Source organism: Planococcus citri, chromosome 4 (assembly GCF_950023065.1).
Source record: "Planococcus citri chromosome 4, ihPlaCitr1.1, whole genome shotgun sequence".
NCBI lineage: Eukaryota > Metazoa > Arthropoda > Insecta > Hemiptera > Pseudococcidae > Planococcus > Planococcus citri.
The window spans coordinates 43404590-43422034 of record NC_088680.1 but is presented as its reverse complement, the minus strand read 5'-3'; the positions used below and the strand labels follow the sequence as shown (position 1 = coordinate 43422034).

General features: G+C 33.8%; 3 protein-coding genes across 5 annotated transcripts in view; 1 reads left to right on the top strand and 2 right to left on the bottom strand.

Annotated features, from left to right (window-relative positions):
- Positions 1-2266, bottom strand: part of osp (outspread) — a 116472-nt gene extending 114206 nt beyond the window's left edge. For all 3 annotated transcript variants that reach the window (XR_010558367.1, XM_065361625.1, XM_065361627.1), the window contains exon 1: positions 1866-2266. Coding sequence is in view for 2 of the 3 variants with exons in the window: in XM_065361625.1 (XP_065217697.1) it covers positions 1866-1997 (132 nt within the window). In the remaining variant the exon portion in view is untranslated. The remainder of the gene's footprint in view (positions 1-1865) is intronic.
- A 466-nt stretch (positions 2267-2732) lies between these two features.
- On the bottom strand, positions 2733-6455 carry LOC135845180 (uncharacterized). Its single transcript, XM_065363645.1, has 15 exons — positions 6279-6455; positions 6051-6154; positions 5873-5971; positions 5632-5807; positions 5388-5555; positions 5218-5314; positions 4987-5153; positions 4743-4910; positions 4198-4309; positions 4020-4118; positions 3730-3899; positions 3485-3652; positions 3312-3405; positions 3076-3242; positions 2733-2984 (listed from the first exon to the last, which is right to left on the bottom strand). The coding sequence occupies exons 1-15, from the start codon at positions 6287-6289 to the stop codon at positions 2805-2807; spliced, it is 1980 nt and encodes a 659-aa protein (XP_065219717.1). The 5' UTR covers positions 6290-6455; the 3' UTR covers positions 2733-2804.
- An 8025-nt stretch (positions 6456-14480) lies between these two features.
- On the top strand, positions 14481-17176 carry LOC135844345 (UDP-glucosyltransferase 2-like). Its single transcript, XM_065362510.1, has 5 exons — positions 14481-14970; positions 15096-16007; positions 16096-16318; positions 16456-16675; positions 16754-17176. The coding sequence occupies exons 2-5, from the start codon at positions 15180-15182 to the stop codon at positions 17034-17036; spliced, it is 1554 nt and encodes a 517-aa protein (XP_065218582.1). The 5' UTR covers positions 14481-14970; positions 15096-15179; the 3' UTR covers positions 17037-17176.
- Positions 17177-17445: the final 269 nt, after the last annotated feature.

The following is a 17445-nucleotide window of genomic DNA, read 5'->3' as shown; positions in this document are numbered from 1 at the left end:
TAACCCTATACCCCTATCAAAAGATTACAATCGATGCGATATCACGCTGATCTCATTCCCATTGAGCATTTTGGCGCCAGGTCGCAAATCCGCACTTCTAACCGTGTCTGATTGAAATCATCTCTAATCCCGTACTTCCGGAGTTTCGAAAAAATATAAGAGGCATTCTTAAACGATGAGAAAACGCCAACTTTATTGTTTGACTTTAATTACAACATGTTACATCAATTATGAGAAAAATATGTTCACCGGTGGAGTGGATTGGCAAATACGATGCTCATCGTCCAACTTAAACAACATAATTACACCTCAATTACCTACCCATCATATGTTTGATAGAGATAGAGAAAAAAAATACGTACTTAGAGTGTACACGAAACAAAGCTCGACGATAATTTGACAACTTTCAGACATACTAACAAGGGAATCTTTACAACTCGTCAACTCCGATCGAGCTGAAATTTGGCTCGCTGGAAGCGCATGTCATCCATACCTTAGAAACAAATTTTCAGCTGGAAAAGTTGATTTTTCGCCTTTTGGCGAACTTTTGTTGCAATCAACTTCAACAACTGAAAATTTAATCCTATCATCAGTTCGACATTCCAAATCAATTAGGGCCGGTGAGTCGAAAATCCGAGGTGACGAGTTGAAAAGTGTATTTTTTTCAAGTTAAAACATCTCAACGCCTTTTTTGAGTGATTTGAAGTTGCTGAAGAAAAACCAACTTTTGCAGGAGACTCCGGATCGGCCCAAAAATAGCACCAATCGATTCAAGAGGTCAACTTAAGTATACAGATCGAAGTTTCAAATTTTCATGTCAATGTTTTCTCTTTTTGTAGAAAATTAATACTTATGCCAATCGACCATTTCCACCAGTTTCAAAAATTCGCCAAAAAGCGAAAAATAAATTTCGCCAGCTGAAAATTTGGTACCGAGGTCTGGGTGACACAGCTCTTCCAGTGAGCCAAATTTCAGCTCGACTGGAGTTGACGAGTAGCAAAAGTTCCCTTGTGAGGACAACATCGGTACAGTAAGTTTTTTATGCGTGATTTTTCATTTTTAGGGGGGCATCGTCGGGTTAAAAACCGGTATTTTTGTATTCGGAATACGTACGAAGCTTTGTTGCAATTACTTTATTTGTAATAACTGGTTGGCTAAGAAAGTGAACTATTGACAGACGAATGAATGAGAAATACGATATTCTGAGAATCGAGTAAACATAATACGGTTTTTCTGCACTCTAAATAAGGTTAAAACAAACAGTCCAGTTTTACACGAAGTCGATGATGAGCTGAACCGATGCAAGGGGGTTGAAAAGAAAATTCTAATTAGTTTTCCATTTTCAATATCACAGCTTCGACTTTCGCGAGTGATTTGAATACAAGGGTGTTATGTACGAGCTCGTTGAGTACACTAAAACAAGTATAAATATTATCATAATCTTTTTTTTTCGTCGACGAGTGCGACGAACCGTGATGCAGGAATGAGTGTAGTAACCCTAACGATAGAAGTCTTGGTTTTTTTACTTGTATCTTTCATTGCATAAAGAAGGGTGTCCCGGTGAATCACTCTTATCTATGGGAAACGTGTAGAACGAAGGTATTAAATGATATTTTTGGTTAGTAGCCAAAATAAACAATACGGAACATGTGAAAGAAAAAAAAACACCGATAGCGAGCTTCGGTACAGATTATAACAGCAGGTCGTTAGTTTACCCTCGTCATAGATTATTGGTACAGAACTGCATCATTTTCACCTGATCACGTACTGTATTCGAGAAACAACGCAGGTTAATAAATAAAAAAATGGATACAGTTATTATCAATTTGGTTCGCGATTGTTAGTGAAAAATACCGACAACTCACCCTGTTGCTTTCTAGAGCTTCGGCGCTGTGTTCCTCCTTTTGTTTGAAGCAATTGGTACATTTGGTCTTGTTGAAAATATTCGGAGAAAACTTTTTACATTCTCCCGAACGAATAACCATCGGATTAGGCATTTTACGCGAAAATAAAAACACGATTAAGATTTCATTTTCGCGGCATTTTTCGTAAAACCGAACAAATGATGAAATTCAACAAAAACACAACACGGTAATTAGCTGTTACGACATTTTGAATGTAAAGCGATGAAATTATACAAAAATTATTTAAAATATTCGGTAAAGTAAAACTACGCAAATTCAAATAGAAGATAAACTGAAACCACTCGCGAGCGAAACACACAACCAGGCACGGCGAACTACTAACACAACACAAGCTTCCCTGTTTTAGCTTGTCTACATGTTGGATCGGCGTGACGTAAGCGTGGGCATAACTGGCTGCATTGTTGTCATATTTTTGTTTGGGTGCGCAGCGAGCTCTGCAGGAATGTGCACGTAATAATTAATTTATGGTAGAAAAACAGAAACTTTTTGTGAATTTATTTTACTGTAATGTAACTGAGAATTTGAAAAACTTGAACATTTTTCAGAATCAATAATCAGTCCAATAATCATGGAAAATTTTGTAGATCTTTGCTTTTACATGAGCAAATTGAGCACCTCATCCTCAGAGGCTCAGATTCATCACCGAATAAATCCTATCTAAAATCCATTAATAAATTTCTCATAAATTATTTATTCATTTTCGTATGCAAGTTGCAAGTTGCAAGTTTTAGGTTTTGAACTTTTGAGAATGATTAGATTAGTTTTATTTTAGTTCAACAAAAATTCGCAAACCACAGAAAGCAAACATTTTTATCAAAACTGCTATTTATTTTTTAAAAATAAACACGTTGATCAAATGTCAAAATACGATTGAAACTGTTATAATTCATAATCAAACAACGATAGCGGTTTTTGAGCTTTATCAATAGTACAAAGAATCTCTGCCGGTGCTACGTAAGCTTCATATTCCACTTGATCAGGAGTAACGTCGAAATGAAAGTGACCCCCTTCTTTATCATTGCATCCGTGAAAATGATAAGTTTGAACACCCCAGCCAGGCTGAAATAAAACCATAACATAACATAACACATATTTTCCTTCATCTTCATTTTCACAATCACCCATCCAACAATTCAAAGGGTACACTTACAGGATTACGAGTTAAAACAGTTCCCACAGCAACATAGGGTGGTGAAACAATAGGTAATAGAAACCACTTCATTAAATCGTCAGAGTTTTTGAAAGGTTTTTCTGGTGTTTCAGGAGCAACGTGAACTTCAGCTTTACCATTTTTCAATAAAAATACCACCCCTAATGCTGAAAAGATTCGAATAGGTAATTATGAAATCTGAGCCCTGTATTGAGATGAGTATAAAATAAACCTACCTATAGGATCGGTGAATACGGAATTCAACGAGTTCACGATAGTCGTAGGAAAATCATCTTTGCCGGTTCGTTGTTTGCATGAAATTCGAATGACCTGTCAGAATATTTTATACGATAAATTACAAGTCGCATTTTAAAACTAGCAGCAACGAAATTTATTCAAATTTGCGTACTTTGCCGGGTAATCCGCGACTGGAAAACAGGTTCCCGATAACTGAGAATCTAGTTTCATTGACATCGACTGGTTTTACTTTAATTCCAGACAAAGTTTTATCTTCGGTGAGAACATCTTTTGTGAAATTCTGCACTTGGTCGTCTTTTACATTTACATTGGCACACATCTAGAAAGAGGCTGGCGCTATAAAGAAAATTCAGTTAAAAATACCTATATTCGGAGTTTCAATGACGACGACATTACCTCGCCGAAATATCCGCACGACGACCAACAATTTCCACCGGCACCGAACATATGCGACGAATTTACACCCAAGGTTTTTGGTACATCTCTGAAGTCATACAATTTGTAATTTATATTGATGAAATTAGTCGGATCTCCTACTTGAACTACGGCAGGATCACCTCCCATACCTAATTAAATTTAAAAACACGAATAATTATTATTAAGTTGTTTTGATCCATTAATGAACTTCATCCATCATAGACCATGGTGTGCTTTTATAGATGCAAATGGGATAGGTAGATACTTACCTTTGGAGGCAAGATTATAAGGTGGCAATGTTAAATCAGGACATTCTACAACATCAATATCAACTACCGCAAAATTTTTGGCGAATCCGTCCGAAAGTGCTGCAATATAAAATTTTAATATTTATTATAAATTGATATATTATTTAGGTCAAATAATAGGATTTTTATGGCAACTCACCTTTAGAAATATCTTGTAAAGAAGGCACTTTTAGATTGATTTTTTCCACGTTTAAATTTTCCACCCTCGCTGTTGTTGTATCCATGATCACAAGAAAAAGTACACACGTACAATTTCAAGACAAAATTTTAAATAGCATTACAGCATTTTCAAACTCGCTAGTAATAGATAACACCAAGCTTTGAAGTGATAAGAGTAAATATTTAATTTGCACTCAGCTCGAATAATGTAGTGTATATACTTGTACATCGAAAACGAAGTAATATAATCAGAAGTTAGATAGGGTTTTATGATACGTGGCTAAATTAATTTAATTAATCATTTGATGAGCTTTTCTGTCTGAATTTAGGAATGTAAAATAAAACCATCATAGATCTTAGGCCTATATGTAAATATGAGAAATTTCTAAACGAAATTTCATTCAGTAAATTCATAAATTATAACAACGAAAAGATATATTTCAATGCAATAAAATATGTATAAAATAAAATTAAAAATTGGTCGTAAATGTGATATAAAAATGGTTAACACATGGCACAATTTTAATCGAATCCAACTTTGCTATCACTTTTAGGCCTGTCCAGCCTGTATAGAGTTCTTCCCAGCGAAAAATAAGCCAAGTACTCGACATCTTCAGGAGTAGTATCATAATGATAATGACCACCTTCGCATTTACCAAAACTATGAAAATGTATCACCCTCAAATCTAAATCCTACACGTAATAATATTGAATTAATACTCGCAAATTAAAATTTAAAATATCCCATTAAATTATTCAATCAACGTACGGGATCTTGCGAAACCAATGTTCCAACAGCTGATAAAGGAGCAGACATCTCAAAAAATTTAAGCCATTCGTTTACTCCATCGTCATCAAGAATAGGAGTTTTAGAAAAATCAGGCATTACGTGCTGTTTCGCTTTTCCATTGACGATAACGAATACGCCACCAACACCTGAATATGTTAATTCGGTAATGATTTCATCATACGGAAATTTATTGGAAAAACGTAAAGTTACCAATGACTTGATTTGGAAACGCTTCAGATAGAGCGTCTCGAATCGCAACGGGAAAATTCAATTCGCCAGTTCGTTTTTTACAGTGAACTTTTATCACCTGAAATGATAATGATACGTAAAATATTTAAGCACGACGTTGATTTTTAAAAAGTACAAGTTTAATGCTTTACCTTTCCTGGCTCTCCTCTAGAACAATGAAGATTAGCTAATAAACTACAAGTGGTTTCTGTATCTGGTAACACCTCAAGCTTAGGTTTATCACTGCCTTCGACCATTCTGGAAATTCGCGATGATGGAATTTTAACTTCATTTTCGTTAAGTACTAGATTCACGATCATCTAAAATAAAGTTACTCGTATGAAAAGAGATAAATTTTAATTAGCGTGAAAAAAATGGGCTTGAATAATTATATACCTCACAGTTAGTGCCGAATCGTCTCCATGGACCAGCACCGGCACCGATTAGAAATACTTCTTTTTCTCCTATTACTTTAGGGATAGTTCTCATGTCATAAACTTTTTCACGCTGCACAAGTGGTAGTAAATACGGTGGACCTCCGATATCCAGTATGGAAACGTTTCCATTTAGACCTGTAATATAACGAAGCATGAAATATTTTGATATCGAATGACTAAGCCCTCATAATTACGAATACCTTTCGCAGCTAAATTGAACGGTTCTTGGGTTAAATCCGGACAATCCACAACTTCGGCAGACACAACAGCGAAATTCTTTTTTAGCCTAGAATTCAAAGCTACAAGAGAAGGTTCCTATCAGTGAAAAGATTAACCAAAAATAAATCTATTAACGATAATTAAAATAACTGAACGTACCTTTAATGATTTCTTCCAAAGGAGGAGTATCCAATTTCATTTTCTCCACCGGTAAAGCGTCAAAATTTAAAACGGAAGCCATGTTAGCGTTCGTGGACGTTTCACTACAAAATACAGAAAGTAGAACAAATCGAACTTTATTATTAAGATAAGATTAGCTTCATGAACATAATAAATACGGATTTCAGGAATTTGATAACTACATTATGAAAGGTTATAAAAACTTACCTATTTATCATTCTGCACAGCAAAACAACAGACTGCGAATCACCAGACTAAAATTACCATGTCTACGGTTAATGAAGAGGAAAATTTTCCCATAGCAATGGAAATTTTATAACAAATTTGGAAAAATTGGCAATTGTTTGATTCATTTCACTCGCAATTTTTATTTTGTAACAACCTGCGAGTACTTGTTGAATACACTGTTATCAATAAAACAAGCCGGGGGTTTGTTTATTTTAGTTTATGCTTCTAGAGTGAAGCTACTAGGAGCGCTAACAGTGACAGTAATTTTAATTTTTTTATTCACTAAAAATCATTTTGAATAAAAAATTTTCACGAACTAAAATCAAAATAAAATTCAAGTTTTATTTAAGAAATTTTGTTCGTCTTCATTTTTAAAATACTAAAAAAGTTGATGCTGATGTAGAAATGCAGCTTTTCAGCTAAAATAGGTAGGTAAATAGTCCTGTTCCTGTTGTTGCTCTGCTGCAAATATTTCACTTTCACTTTTATTTTGAAAAGTTAGTCAAACCCCTAATCCTAAATTTACTCAGAACAGTTTTTACGGTGGTCTTACGAAGGTGTCAAATTCTTCATTTCCTATTTTGTTTTTTCTACGAGAAGTGAATTAGGTACATTGGATTGGTGAAGAAAGTTTGATGTTTTGAATATTCAATATTCCAACCATCATGCATGAGGTAAGTTTCAAAATTGAAATTTTTGTGTATTCCTATCATTTACAGGTACTGTAGAAAGGAACAGTTATAATTAAAAACTTTGTTGATTACAGATGAGGGACCAGGTGGAATTGGAAGAATATAATCAATCCTTAGTACACATATGCAAATGTAAAGACGAACAGAATTGTAAATTACCGAAATGTAAACGTTTTAGAAGGATAGTCGAACACATCAGAATTTGCAGAATTATAGCAAAAAGGAATTGTCCTACATGTAAACTACTATTGAAAATATGTCATCATCATGCCCAACATTGTCATGTAAGATGATTCATAAACTTGGAAATGAGACACTGAAAGATGATCAGTGGTTAATTAAATATGTGTTTTTATTTACAGGATGCCGGTTGTACCATACCTTTATGCGCAAGAATGAAGCAAATTATAAGGGATTATTATTTAGAGCACCGAATAGAACAAGCAAATTTGAGGCGCGGCCGTTTAAGAGAAACGATGAGGCTACCGGCGAATACAAGAGCAGGCAAACGTTCAGCTGGGGCTATGTAATTTACGTACAATCATACCAAAACCAAATCATACCATTCCTTGTGAAGAATACTAGTAATAGATTCGGATTTCTCAAATATTGAAATAATTTTGAGCGCAGAGAAACCGCAACTAGTACACCTCTATTCTAATATAACGATCTCGTAAAGTTATAGTCATTGTTACTAGTTTTAGGATTCAGTTTGAATTTACTGCTAGCATTATTTTTACAAGGGACCAATACATTTAGTAAGATGAAAAATGAATGTAAATATGTTTTATTAATAAGTATTTTGTGCATGTATTAAAATGGTCTTCTGTCAATGATGTTAGATTTAATATAAACGTATGTACGTCTGACAGAATACAAGTTTGAATATTTCTTGTTGAATTGAAATTTATTATTATTTTTTTTTTTTATCAACGTTTGTTCAGAATTTTCAAGTTTTGAAACTTGAAACCGTAGAAAAATTACGAATATACTAATTCTGATAATATTTAATACTTTTTCAGCCAGTTTTTTGAGCAAAACTTCTTAAAATGATCGAGTCACACAAAATCGTAGGAACTTGGTGAATGTATCTCACATCAAAGTACGGAATAAGTGAAGTTGTTTTCTCTAGTCCCTGGTTCTCTGAAAAAAATTAAGGGATGTTGATTTTTTTTTTGCATTTTACATCAAAAGTCTGAACTGGGTTTATTTAATTACAGATTGTTTCTATCTTCGGTTATTGCAACGAGTATGCGTTCGTAAATAATGATTTGACACTGCATATATAGACCAACGTTTCTGATTTAAATATAAAATCGTACCAAGTACAATACGTATAAAATCAGCTCGTTTTTACGCGAATTCGCATCGATATCACGTATTTCTCATACTTATGAGAGATAATATTATTGTTAAGTTATATGTAGTGAATCGAATGATAATGAAGACTGAATATAGGCTATGAATCTGTACATGGACTGGACCTTTCATGAGTAGATATAATAATTATGAAATCAATAGCAGCTAATTTGAATTTAATACAGAAATATCGTCATGTTGAGGTGATACACTGAAGATCGAATGAAGTGAATCTACCGTCAATCGTTCATAGCTGCGTATTTCGACGAGTGTGAGAGTATCATAATAAACTTCCAAAAAAATCTAACCTTCATAATCTCTTCTCATCGATACGACATTATAGTAATTAAAAGTAACAAAAAATTCGCCAATTTTTATCTCATTATCACGATGAATTTCTAATTAATCTTGACCAATATAATTTCCGGCTAATATAAAACTATTGATCTCACACGCCCTTGAATAATATAGTTATACGCGGAAGTGACCTACAGCAAAGGTACACATCCGATAACTATTAATATTTTTATTCCTATATGGTTACGAAGCTGACGTTTTCTACAGTGTTTGCAAACGATACATGCATCGCTCTGTTTATGGTTTACGTTGATGGCAAAGCTATAAAGAAACTTCATGCTAGACAAGGTTGCCTACTTCCTTTGCCATGTAACAAACTAATGCACTATGTTGTTTGACCATAAATGGTAAGATCATTCACCGCGTTTAGCTACCTATAGTACACGATGTATTTTCATTTGTTTAATATTGTTCAAATTATAAAGCCTCCTTTTTTCTATACAAACGTATCGACTGAACCAGTTTTTATTCCTTTTATCCTTTTAGATATGGATCTAAATTTTATACCTTATAAGGACAATTACTCAATTGTGATGCGTTTGTTTTGTTTTTTTCGTTTTTTTTTTTTTTTTTTTTTTTTTTGAAAATATAAGAAATTATTGAGTGAAATAATTTTGAGAATTGATGAAAAGTTTCAACTTATAAACTAGAACATACCTACTTTACGTTCAAAAATAAATTATGCAAAAATGAACTCGAAAATTATTTTTGTTATAAATTAGGTATAATTTAAAGTTTATATAACTGCATTGGGCCACTTCTTTAGGTACGTTTTAGAACGACATTAATTTGTTCAACATGTATAATTTTATAATGAGACATCAAACATTAATCCATTTTCCTAAGTTGATCAATGTAACTAGGAACTCAATTGATGTTCACTTGCAAGCAAATGTATTATTTTACAATCACTACAAATTGCCAATATACTTACCTAATGATCATTATGCAAATTGATTTTTTTTTTTAAATGTCAATATAGATTTTCACGATAAGCTTTCCGATGGAATAAGATGCCTAATTCAACCTGTAGGCATTGCTTTTTTTGAAATTGATAAAGAAAGTGACAGTGACCTGCGAAGTTGTATGCATTGCCCGCCATCCATCGTATATACTTTACCTTATGAGGTTATAGGTTTGTTATTCTTTAAGTACCTTTTAAGTGTCGTACCGTCGTACGCATTTAATTCCGTTTATGGTACCATTGGGGGAATTTCGTAAAAATCGAGAATAAACACAACTTCAATGTATGTATACTTAAAGTGTACGAAGACGAGTGGGGATAGGGACTAGAGCGGTACACATTCATTAAATCTAGTTGTAGGTACTTTGTCGACAATCCGACATACCAAACATAGATACGTTGGTGTGCAAAGAAATTGAAATTACACGCTTTATTGCCGATCGGTTTCAATGATAGGTGACAGCTTTTAGTTCGAGAGAAAAATTTATAAAAATAGATATACCTAATAAATATTTACACCTCGACGTATTACCTTTGAGCTAGAAAGTTCTTGTGATATGTACGGTGATTTGATTTCAAAATTAAGTAAATCTCAACGAGCATTATTACTTGCTCGAGATGAGTGTGAGTATTTTACTTAATAAGAATGTACACTACCAATCTACCTACTTGACCTTAGATTGTTAACTTTTCTGGAATGATAAATTTTGAAATGTCAGACTCTGCTTTCATCAGAAACAATTTAACAACTTTTCTTCGAGTAGGTACCTATTCGACATGTTGAAGATTTTCTCTAGATTGATGAAAACAGAAAGTAAGATCCATTCATCACAAACGATTGATCCAAGTTCTACTTTCTGACTTGAAGTTCAAAACGTCTCAAAAATTTAAAAATTAACTACAAAAAAATGGCATACTTAATATGTACCTAAATGAAAAATTTTATGTGCTAAAATTTTGTGTCTCTTTTTTTTGGATTATTTTTATTTTTTTAAAATCGATTTAGGTACCTAGGTAGGTACTACATAAAATGATGAAAAATTTTAATTTGAAATCCAGAACCGTCGCAAAATTGTACCCATTTGATAATTTTACGATTTCTCGAAGATAATGAAAGCTGAACAAGTAACGAACCATTTTCTTAACTTGTTACCAATTTACAAGTACTTACGATTTCTTTTGAGAAATGCCATTTTGTACCCACAGTATCTCAATTTCTTATCAATATGGTGAGCTAATTTGCCCAACACATTGTCTCACGGTGATCTCTATACAAGTTGGTATAGTTCTACATTCAAGTGCTGGATAATTGGCGAGATTGAGAAACATTTTAAGATTTCATTGTTTAATTAAAAATTTTCCAAGCTAAACATAAAAAGCTATTTCGCCGTTTTCGCGACTTGATTATAAGAGCCAATTAGGTAGTTTTAATCTTCACAGTTTAACGCTTTCGGTTAGGATAACTTTACGAAGTGCAACCAAAAATGCTGCACTTTTTACTGCACGTAGCAGTTAAAGATAATTTGATAGGTAGGTAGAGCTGTTGAAATTTAAAAATTCAATTCGACACGAATCGACGTCGAAATTAGCAGAAGAATTTATGCATTATGTAGCATGACGACTTGACGAGAATACATTTATAACGGCACAGAGCTTCGGTGGTGCCGGTACGGTGAAGCGGTATAGGTAGGTATACCTATATTCGCGATAAATGCCTTTAATCGATTGAATTACTTCATCGAAAGAAAAAAAATTCCAAACTACTGGATTCGGCCGAGTGAAAATCAACGTTTTGGCTAACTTTCTTCCATATAAGTAAGTAATAATAAAACGTTATCATTTATCGTTAAATCTCTTCTGGCACATACACACAAGCTGCCGCGCCGAAACAACACCAAACACCAAATTTCATCCGCAGATAATTTTTCGTGCGTAAGACTAATTAGTTACACACGAAGGTAAATAAGATAATAGATTTTTAAAGGGTCTTTTATGGCTGTTATATTTTACGCTCTGATTTTTAACCATTTTCTGTCATTAATTAAAGTACGATAGGTACCTACCTACACAGTACGAGAGCGCCGCCGCGCCGCAGTTGCTCTAAGAGGCATCCACCGTCTATAAGATAATTAGCTAATGTTTTAATTGTTATTTAATTACGAGTATTTTTGAATCGTTGTGTTAGGTACGTTGCTTTGCCTTGTCTTGTCTTCGAAGCGGAGATCTATAGCGATAAATTTTATCGTTGATTTGGAAATATATCGCGAGCGTTGTTTTCGAAAGTTAATTGATGATGTTCGCGGATTCTCCAACGGTACACTGTCGATTTCGTTCGGAAACCATCGAGAAAATAGGCAGGTAAGTTGGTAGCTCGGCTTGTGCGAGATGCTTTGATGATTTTTCGATTTAAAATAATGCATTAAACATTTCATAAGCGTTATTTCCTTCCTATTTTTATTGCTTATTTATTCCAAGTGGTAAGATTAGGTAGGTACCTATAGGTGTACTGGGTTGAACGATGCGTAAAAATTTTCCAACAACGGTGCAGTCAAGTTTTTCATAGACCATAGACCACAGAACATAATTAACAATTATTGATGGATGAATAAATAGTGGAGTTTGATGAACAAAATCCAGGGGTGAAATCATTCGTCGTTGATTAATAAAAATGAAAATGATGGAAATCTTTAAAGTTCTACCTACTTTAAAAATCATACCTAGGTACTATAGGTAATGGCTAAGAAAGAAAATTTTCGAAGTGACCACCTTTCATTTGGACGGAACCACGATTTTTGGAGAAAGCATGGTTTGAAACCCTTACAACAAAAATTTCAGCTGCTCAAATAATTTTTAGTCAAATTTTTGTAAAAAATGGGCTATTTGCGGTAGGCCAGCAGTTTTTAATTTATAAGTTTCAGCACGATGGTGATTTTTACATTTTATGACCTGGAACCAGCTTTAATCGATCAAATAAAGTCAAACTTGGGGAATGGGATTCTTTTGAGAGCTAAAATTGACCCCCGCAGTTTGGAGGGTAAAAGTTGAAAATTACAGAAAGGTCATTTTTTTGGAGAAGCATAATTTGACCCTAAATTAATGAAAATAGCCCAAATTCATACTATTGGTGAGTAACGCCATTGTAAGCAACATATCCAAATTTCAGCTTCATAGGTCATTCCTACCTCATTTAAGGTGAAAAAACTTAATTTTGACCCTATTTTGATCCCAAACCACTATTAAAATTAACCTAGGGAGCCCCAATGTCCAGAATACAATGGAATGGTGCCACTTGAGTGTCTTTTAAAGGGGTAAACCTTCCAACCCCATTTGACCCCTCTCCAGGGTCAAAACAAGTGGATTTTTGCATGTTTTTTGACGTTTAGCCAAACCTACAGCCCCTCCAAATTGACCTAGGGGTCCAAATTTTCACAGGGTCCGAATTTTCAAAGTATATTGGGAGGATGTACCACAAGTGCCTTTTGCAGGTTTCAGCCCTCCATACCCATTTGACCCCTCACCAGGGTAAGAAAAGTGGATTTTACAGCTATTTTCAAGTTTTTTTTTCAACTTTTAGAACACCCTGTAGCTCCTACAAATGTCCCTAGAGGTTCCAAATTTTCACAGTGCATTGGGAGGATGTACCCCAAGTGCCTTTTGCAGGTTTCAGCCTTCCAAATCTATTTGACTTCCTTCCAGAGTCAAAAAACTGGATTTTTTTTCAATTTTTGGAGAATTTTTGAAAATTTAAATGTTTTTGGCAATTTACACAAGTATCTACCTACTTACCTATGTTTTTTGTTTGAAAAAAAAATGCATGTAGTTAATCAGTAGGTAAAAATTATGAAAATTAGTCTTGTGAATCTATAATACAACTAATAATTAAGTATATAAATTCCTCCAGAAATATGGAAGTCAATTTTACTGTCTATGTTAGCTAAAAATCGAGTTAATGGCTCATTCCTGACATTTTTCAAAAGTTTATCCACTTCATATGGGTTCCTGAAATTTTCTAGTCAATTATCCAATGGGTCACCATTTGGGAGTTTGTGGCTTCTCAATAATGGACCCCTTGGAGTTGAAAATTCGTCAAAACACTTTAAAGTTGTTTACATTATTGCTTTTTATGGTCCAAACCATCAATTTCAAAGAAATTCGGTCAAAACTGAAGTTTTGTGTTTTTTACAGGTACAATCCTATGTTAATTCCCATAAGGACATTGAGTGCCTCCGAGGCACGGGTTAATCTTCACGGATTTGGCTGAAATTTTTTTTGTGAACTACCTACACCTAAAGGAAAAAAATGAGTGGGTGAGACAGCGAATATTTAACAAAAAAAGTTTTGCTGTGTAAATGTGGACAACCCTAGTGAAGACATCCATCCTACCAAATTTTGAACTCAATAAAATTTTGCGCTGGTACTCAAAAATCCAATTTTCCAATTTTTCGTAATTTCGATATTTTGGGAACCTCTGGAACACTAGAAACCTGCGATTTGCACCAAACGTAATCTAGATGAAAAAGTTAAATTTAGCTCCCTGTATATTCGTAATTTTGAATCCTTTTTAAAGAGCCCCCTACTTTAGGCACTCCTAAAAAAAGCTGTTTATGCATATTTCTTCAAATAAATTATTGAAGAATTTACATTTGAAACGCACTAGCAATTTTCATTCGATTTTTCCTGTAACTTTCATAATTGAGCTTTTTTGGGTCAAATTCAGAAATTTTACTTCGTTGAAAGAATTTGGCCAAAAAAGCTCAATTATAGCCTAAAAATGGTCATTTTGAATTAACTGACCACGGATTCGTATTTGGGACATATTAAAATTTACTAAAAATTCATCAAATTTTCGATTCGACCGAATTTGATTTCAATTTCATATTTTTTTTGGTGTCACATATTTTATTTTTATTTTATTTTTTTTGAAATAACTGCAACTAAATAGTTGAGAAGGTGGTGAAGTACCTATATTGTTGATGTAAGAACTCAATCTTATCTCAGGGTCATAAAAGTTCAAAAGATAATTGATTTTTCAAGTTGAGATACCTATACCTACTTGATTGATTAAACATTTTTTCGTAAGTACCTCTACCTATACTTATATAGGTATAGTTCAATATATACACCTCCTTAGTACCTGATCAACATTGAAAATAAGCACAACCAATGTGTGATAGATGTGAAGCTGAAGCTTTCTACAGCACTGTAAAGTTTTTATTGTGTATCATCAGTGTGCTATAGCTTAGTTTATATTTGTATGAATATATTTTCATCATCATCAAGTCAGCGTTAGAAAAAGTAGGTAAGTATCTACTATACCTACATTAATATTATGATTAGTAAGCAACCACCTGTAGGTCTAGGTGTGTACAGACTTACCCTTCAAGTCGTTTCACTAAAGATAAACTATGATGCGTAATCTCGTAGGTTTTACAGGCAAACTTCAATGTCCTACCTACAGAGAATTAACTGAAGAATCATACACTATAAATCTACTCACCTGTCCAAGAAATGTACCTCTACGCTGCAATAATTTTTTTAGCGTACGTTCTTCCACCTGCAGAATCAGCTAAAATACTAGGTATTTTTCCAGTTCTCAGTAAAAGTCACGATTCGATTCTCCAACTCATTCTCAAAGGCATAGCTCACAAAGGTCACGAAGTTACCGTACTTCGTCATTTCAAATCCACTGACAGTACACCAAATTATAGAGAAATTCTCATTTCCGACCCGAAAAAATTTCAAAGTTTTCTAGAAGGTATTACAGTTCAAGATAGTGTGAATTTCGCGGGAGTACAAAATTATTTAAAGGTTAAATTGGCTGTAGAATCAAAAAGTTGTGATGCGATTCTTCGTTCACAATATATAAAACAATTGATAAATTCGAAAGATGATCGTCCGATCGATTTAATTATCGCTGAGGTTTACGCTACTCAGTGTTTTCATTTATTAGCGCATAAGTTGAACGTTCCATTGGTCGGTGTTTTAGCAACGAGCTCAGAAATAGGCATCGACTATTTTGTTGGAAATCCCTTTATTCCATCAATTACGCCTCTGCGCGATTCAAAATTCGCAACGAAAATGAATTTCTGGCAACGTTTTGAAAACGCTGTTCAGTATGCTACATCATATTGGAACCTTTATTTCACACAAAATAAAAATATGGAGAGATATGCTCGTGAAATTTTCAATATGCAACTTCCATCGGATGAAGAACTGAATAGAAGAACAGCAATGGCCTTTTATAATAATCATCCGAGTTTCATTTCAAGACCTACGTCTCCTAATGTGATAAATATAGCTGGAATACACATCAGAGAACTCAAAAAATTACCCAAGGTAAGAAAATGTAAGTATTTGAAACCTAATGATTGATAAATAAATTCAATAATGTGAGCTGTTTCGTTTACTGAAAATCGCAACCTAGGATATTGAAGACTTCATTGAAGGTGCCGACCATGGAGTGATTCTATTTTCTTTTGGAACTGCTGTAAAGGCCAGTAGTATGCCGCCTGAAAAATTGGAAGCTATTAAAGACGCACTATCAGCTATACCTCAGAAAGTCTTATGGCGAGTAAATGATTTAAACATAACCAATGTTCCACCAAATGTCAAACTAGGTAAATGGTTTCCTCAACGAGATGTATTAGGTAGGTAAAGGGATTCATATATGTATATCAGCTCAATTTTGTCTTGTTCTCCACCAATGTGAAAACGCAAAGAAGTTTTGCAGTCTCTGAGTCTCCTCGTATTCTATCATTGGAATGACCTTTCTACAAAATTTCAGAGCACAAAAAAGTAATCGCATTCGTTAGCCATTGTGGTTTGCTTGGAACACAGGAGGCTATTCACACGGCAACTCCAGTCGTCGGAATTCCCTTCTACTTTGACCAATTTCAAAATGCCAATGTACTGGTTGAGCGAGAAGTTGGCATTTATATCGACTATTTTGAGATGAATAAAAATAATCTTCTCGATGCGATTAGGGAAATCACAACAAATACCAAGTAAGTACTCAAGTACCTACATACTTTAATCAATTACACCAGTTTTATTCCTCTAAATAATTGAGTGATTTTTTTCAGATATCGCGAGAATATGATAAAATGGTCCAAAATTTTCAAAGATAGACCAATACCTCCTTTAAATGAATCTCTGTATTGGATAGAATATGTATTGAAGCATCAAGGAGCTCCTCATCTAAGAACAGCGGCTGCTGATATGCCTCTATATCAATACTTACTGTTGGATGTGCTTGTATTAATATTGATTAGTATTGTAGGTTTTGTGTACTTTTTAAAATTAATTTTTAAACGACTAAGTTTATTTGTGTGCCGATCAAAACCTAAAAAAAATAAAACCGAATAAAATTTATGTTCAATATAAAATTTCTGCTAGAACCTTACCCAAATTTATTACTTACTTTTTAACAATCAAGAGACCTTCTTCCCGTAAAAAAAAAAATTTGTAAGGAGAGGGGAAAAATAAGACACGATTTCAACATAGGAGCAACTTCAATGAATGGAAGATTCATCTTTGTGCGTATTTTACTCAGAAAATACATAACTCGAATTCGTATGATATCATTTTTTGAATAATTCTTGAAAATAATGAGCTCATGTGAAATTAGAACTACCAATCAGGCAATCATGTTGGTAATTGCTTTATTTTGATATCAGTATTTTTATTCATTGATAAGTCTGTGGTGTTGAGTAATGAAATGATGGTTTCATAATTAATGATTCATCAATTGAATGATTCCAACAGGGGAACTTTT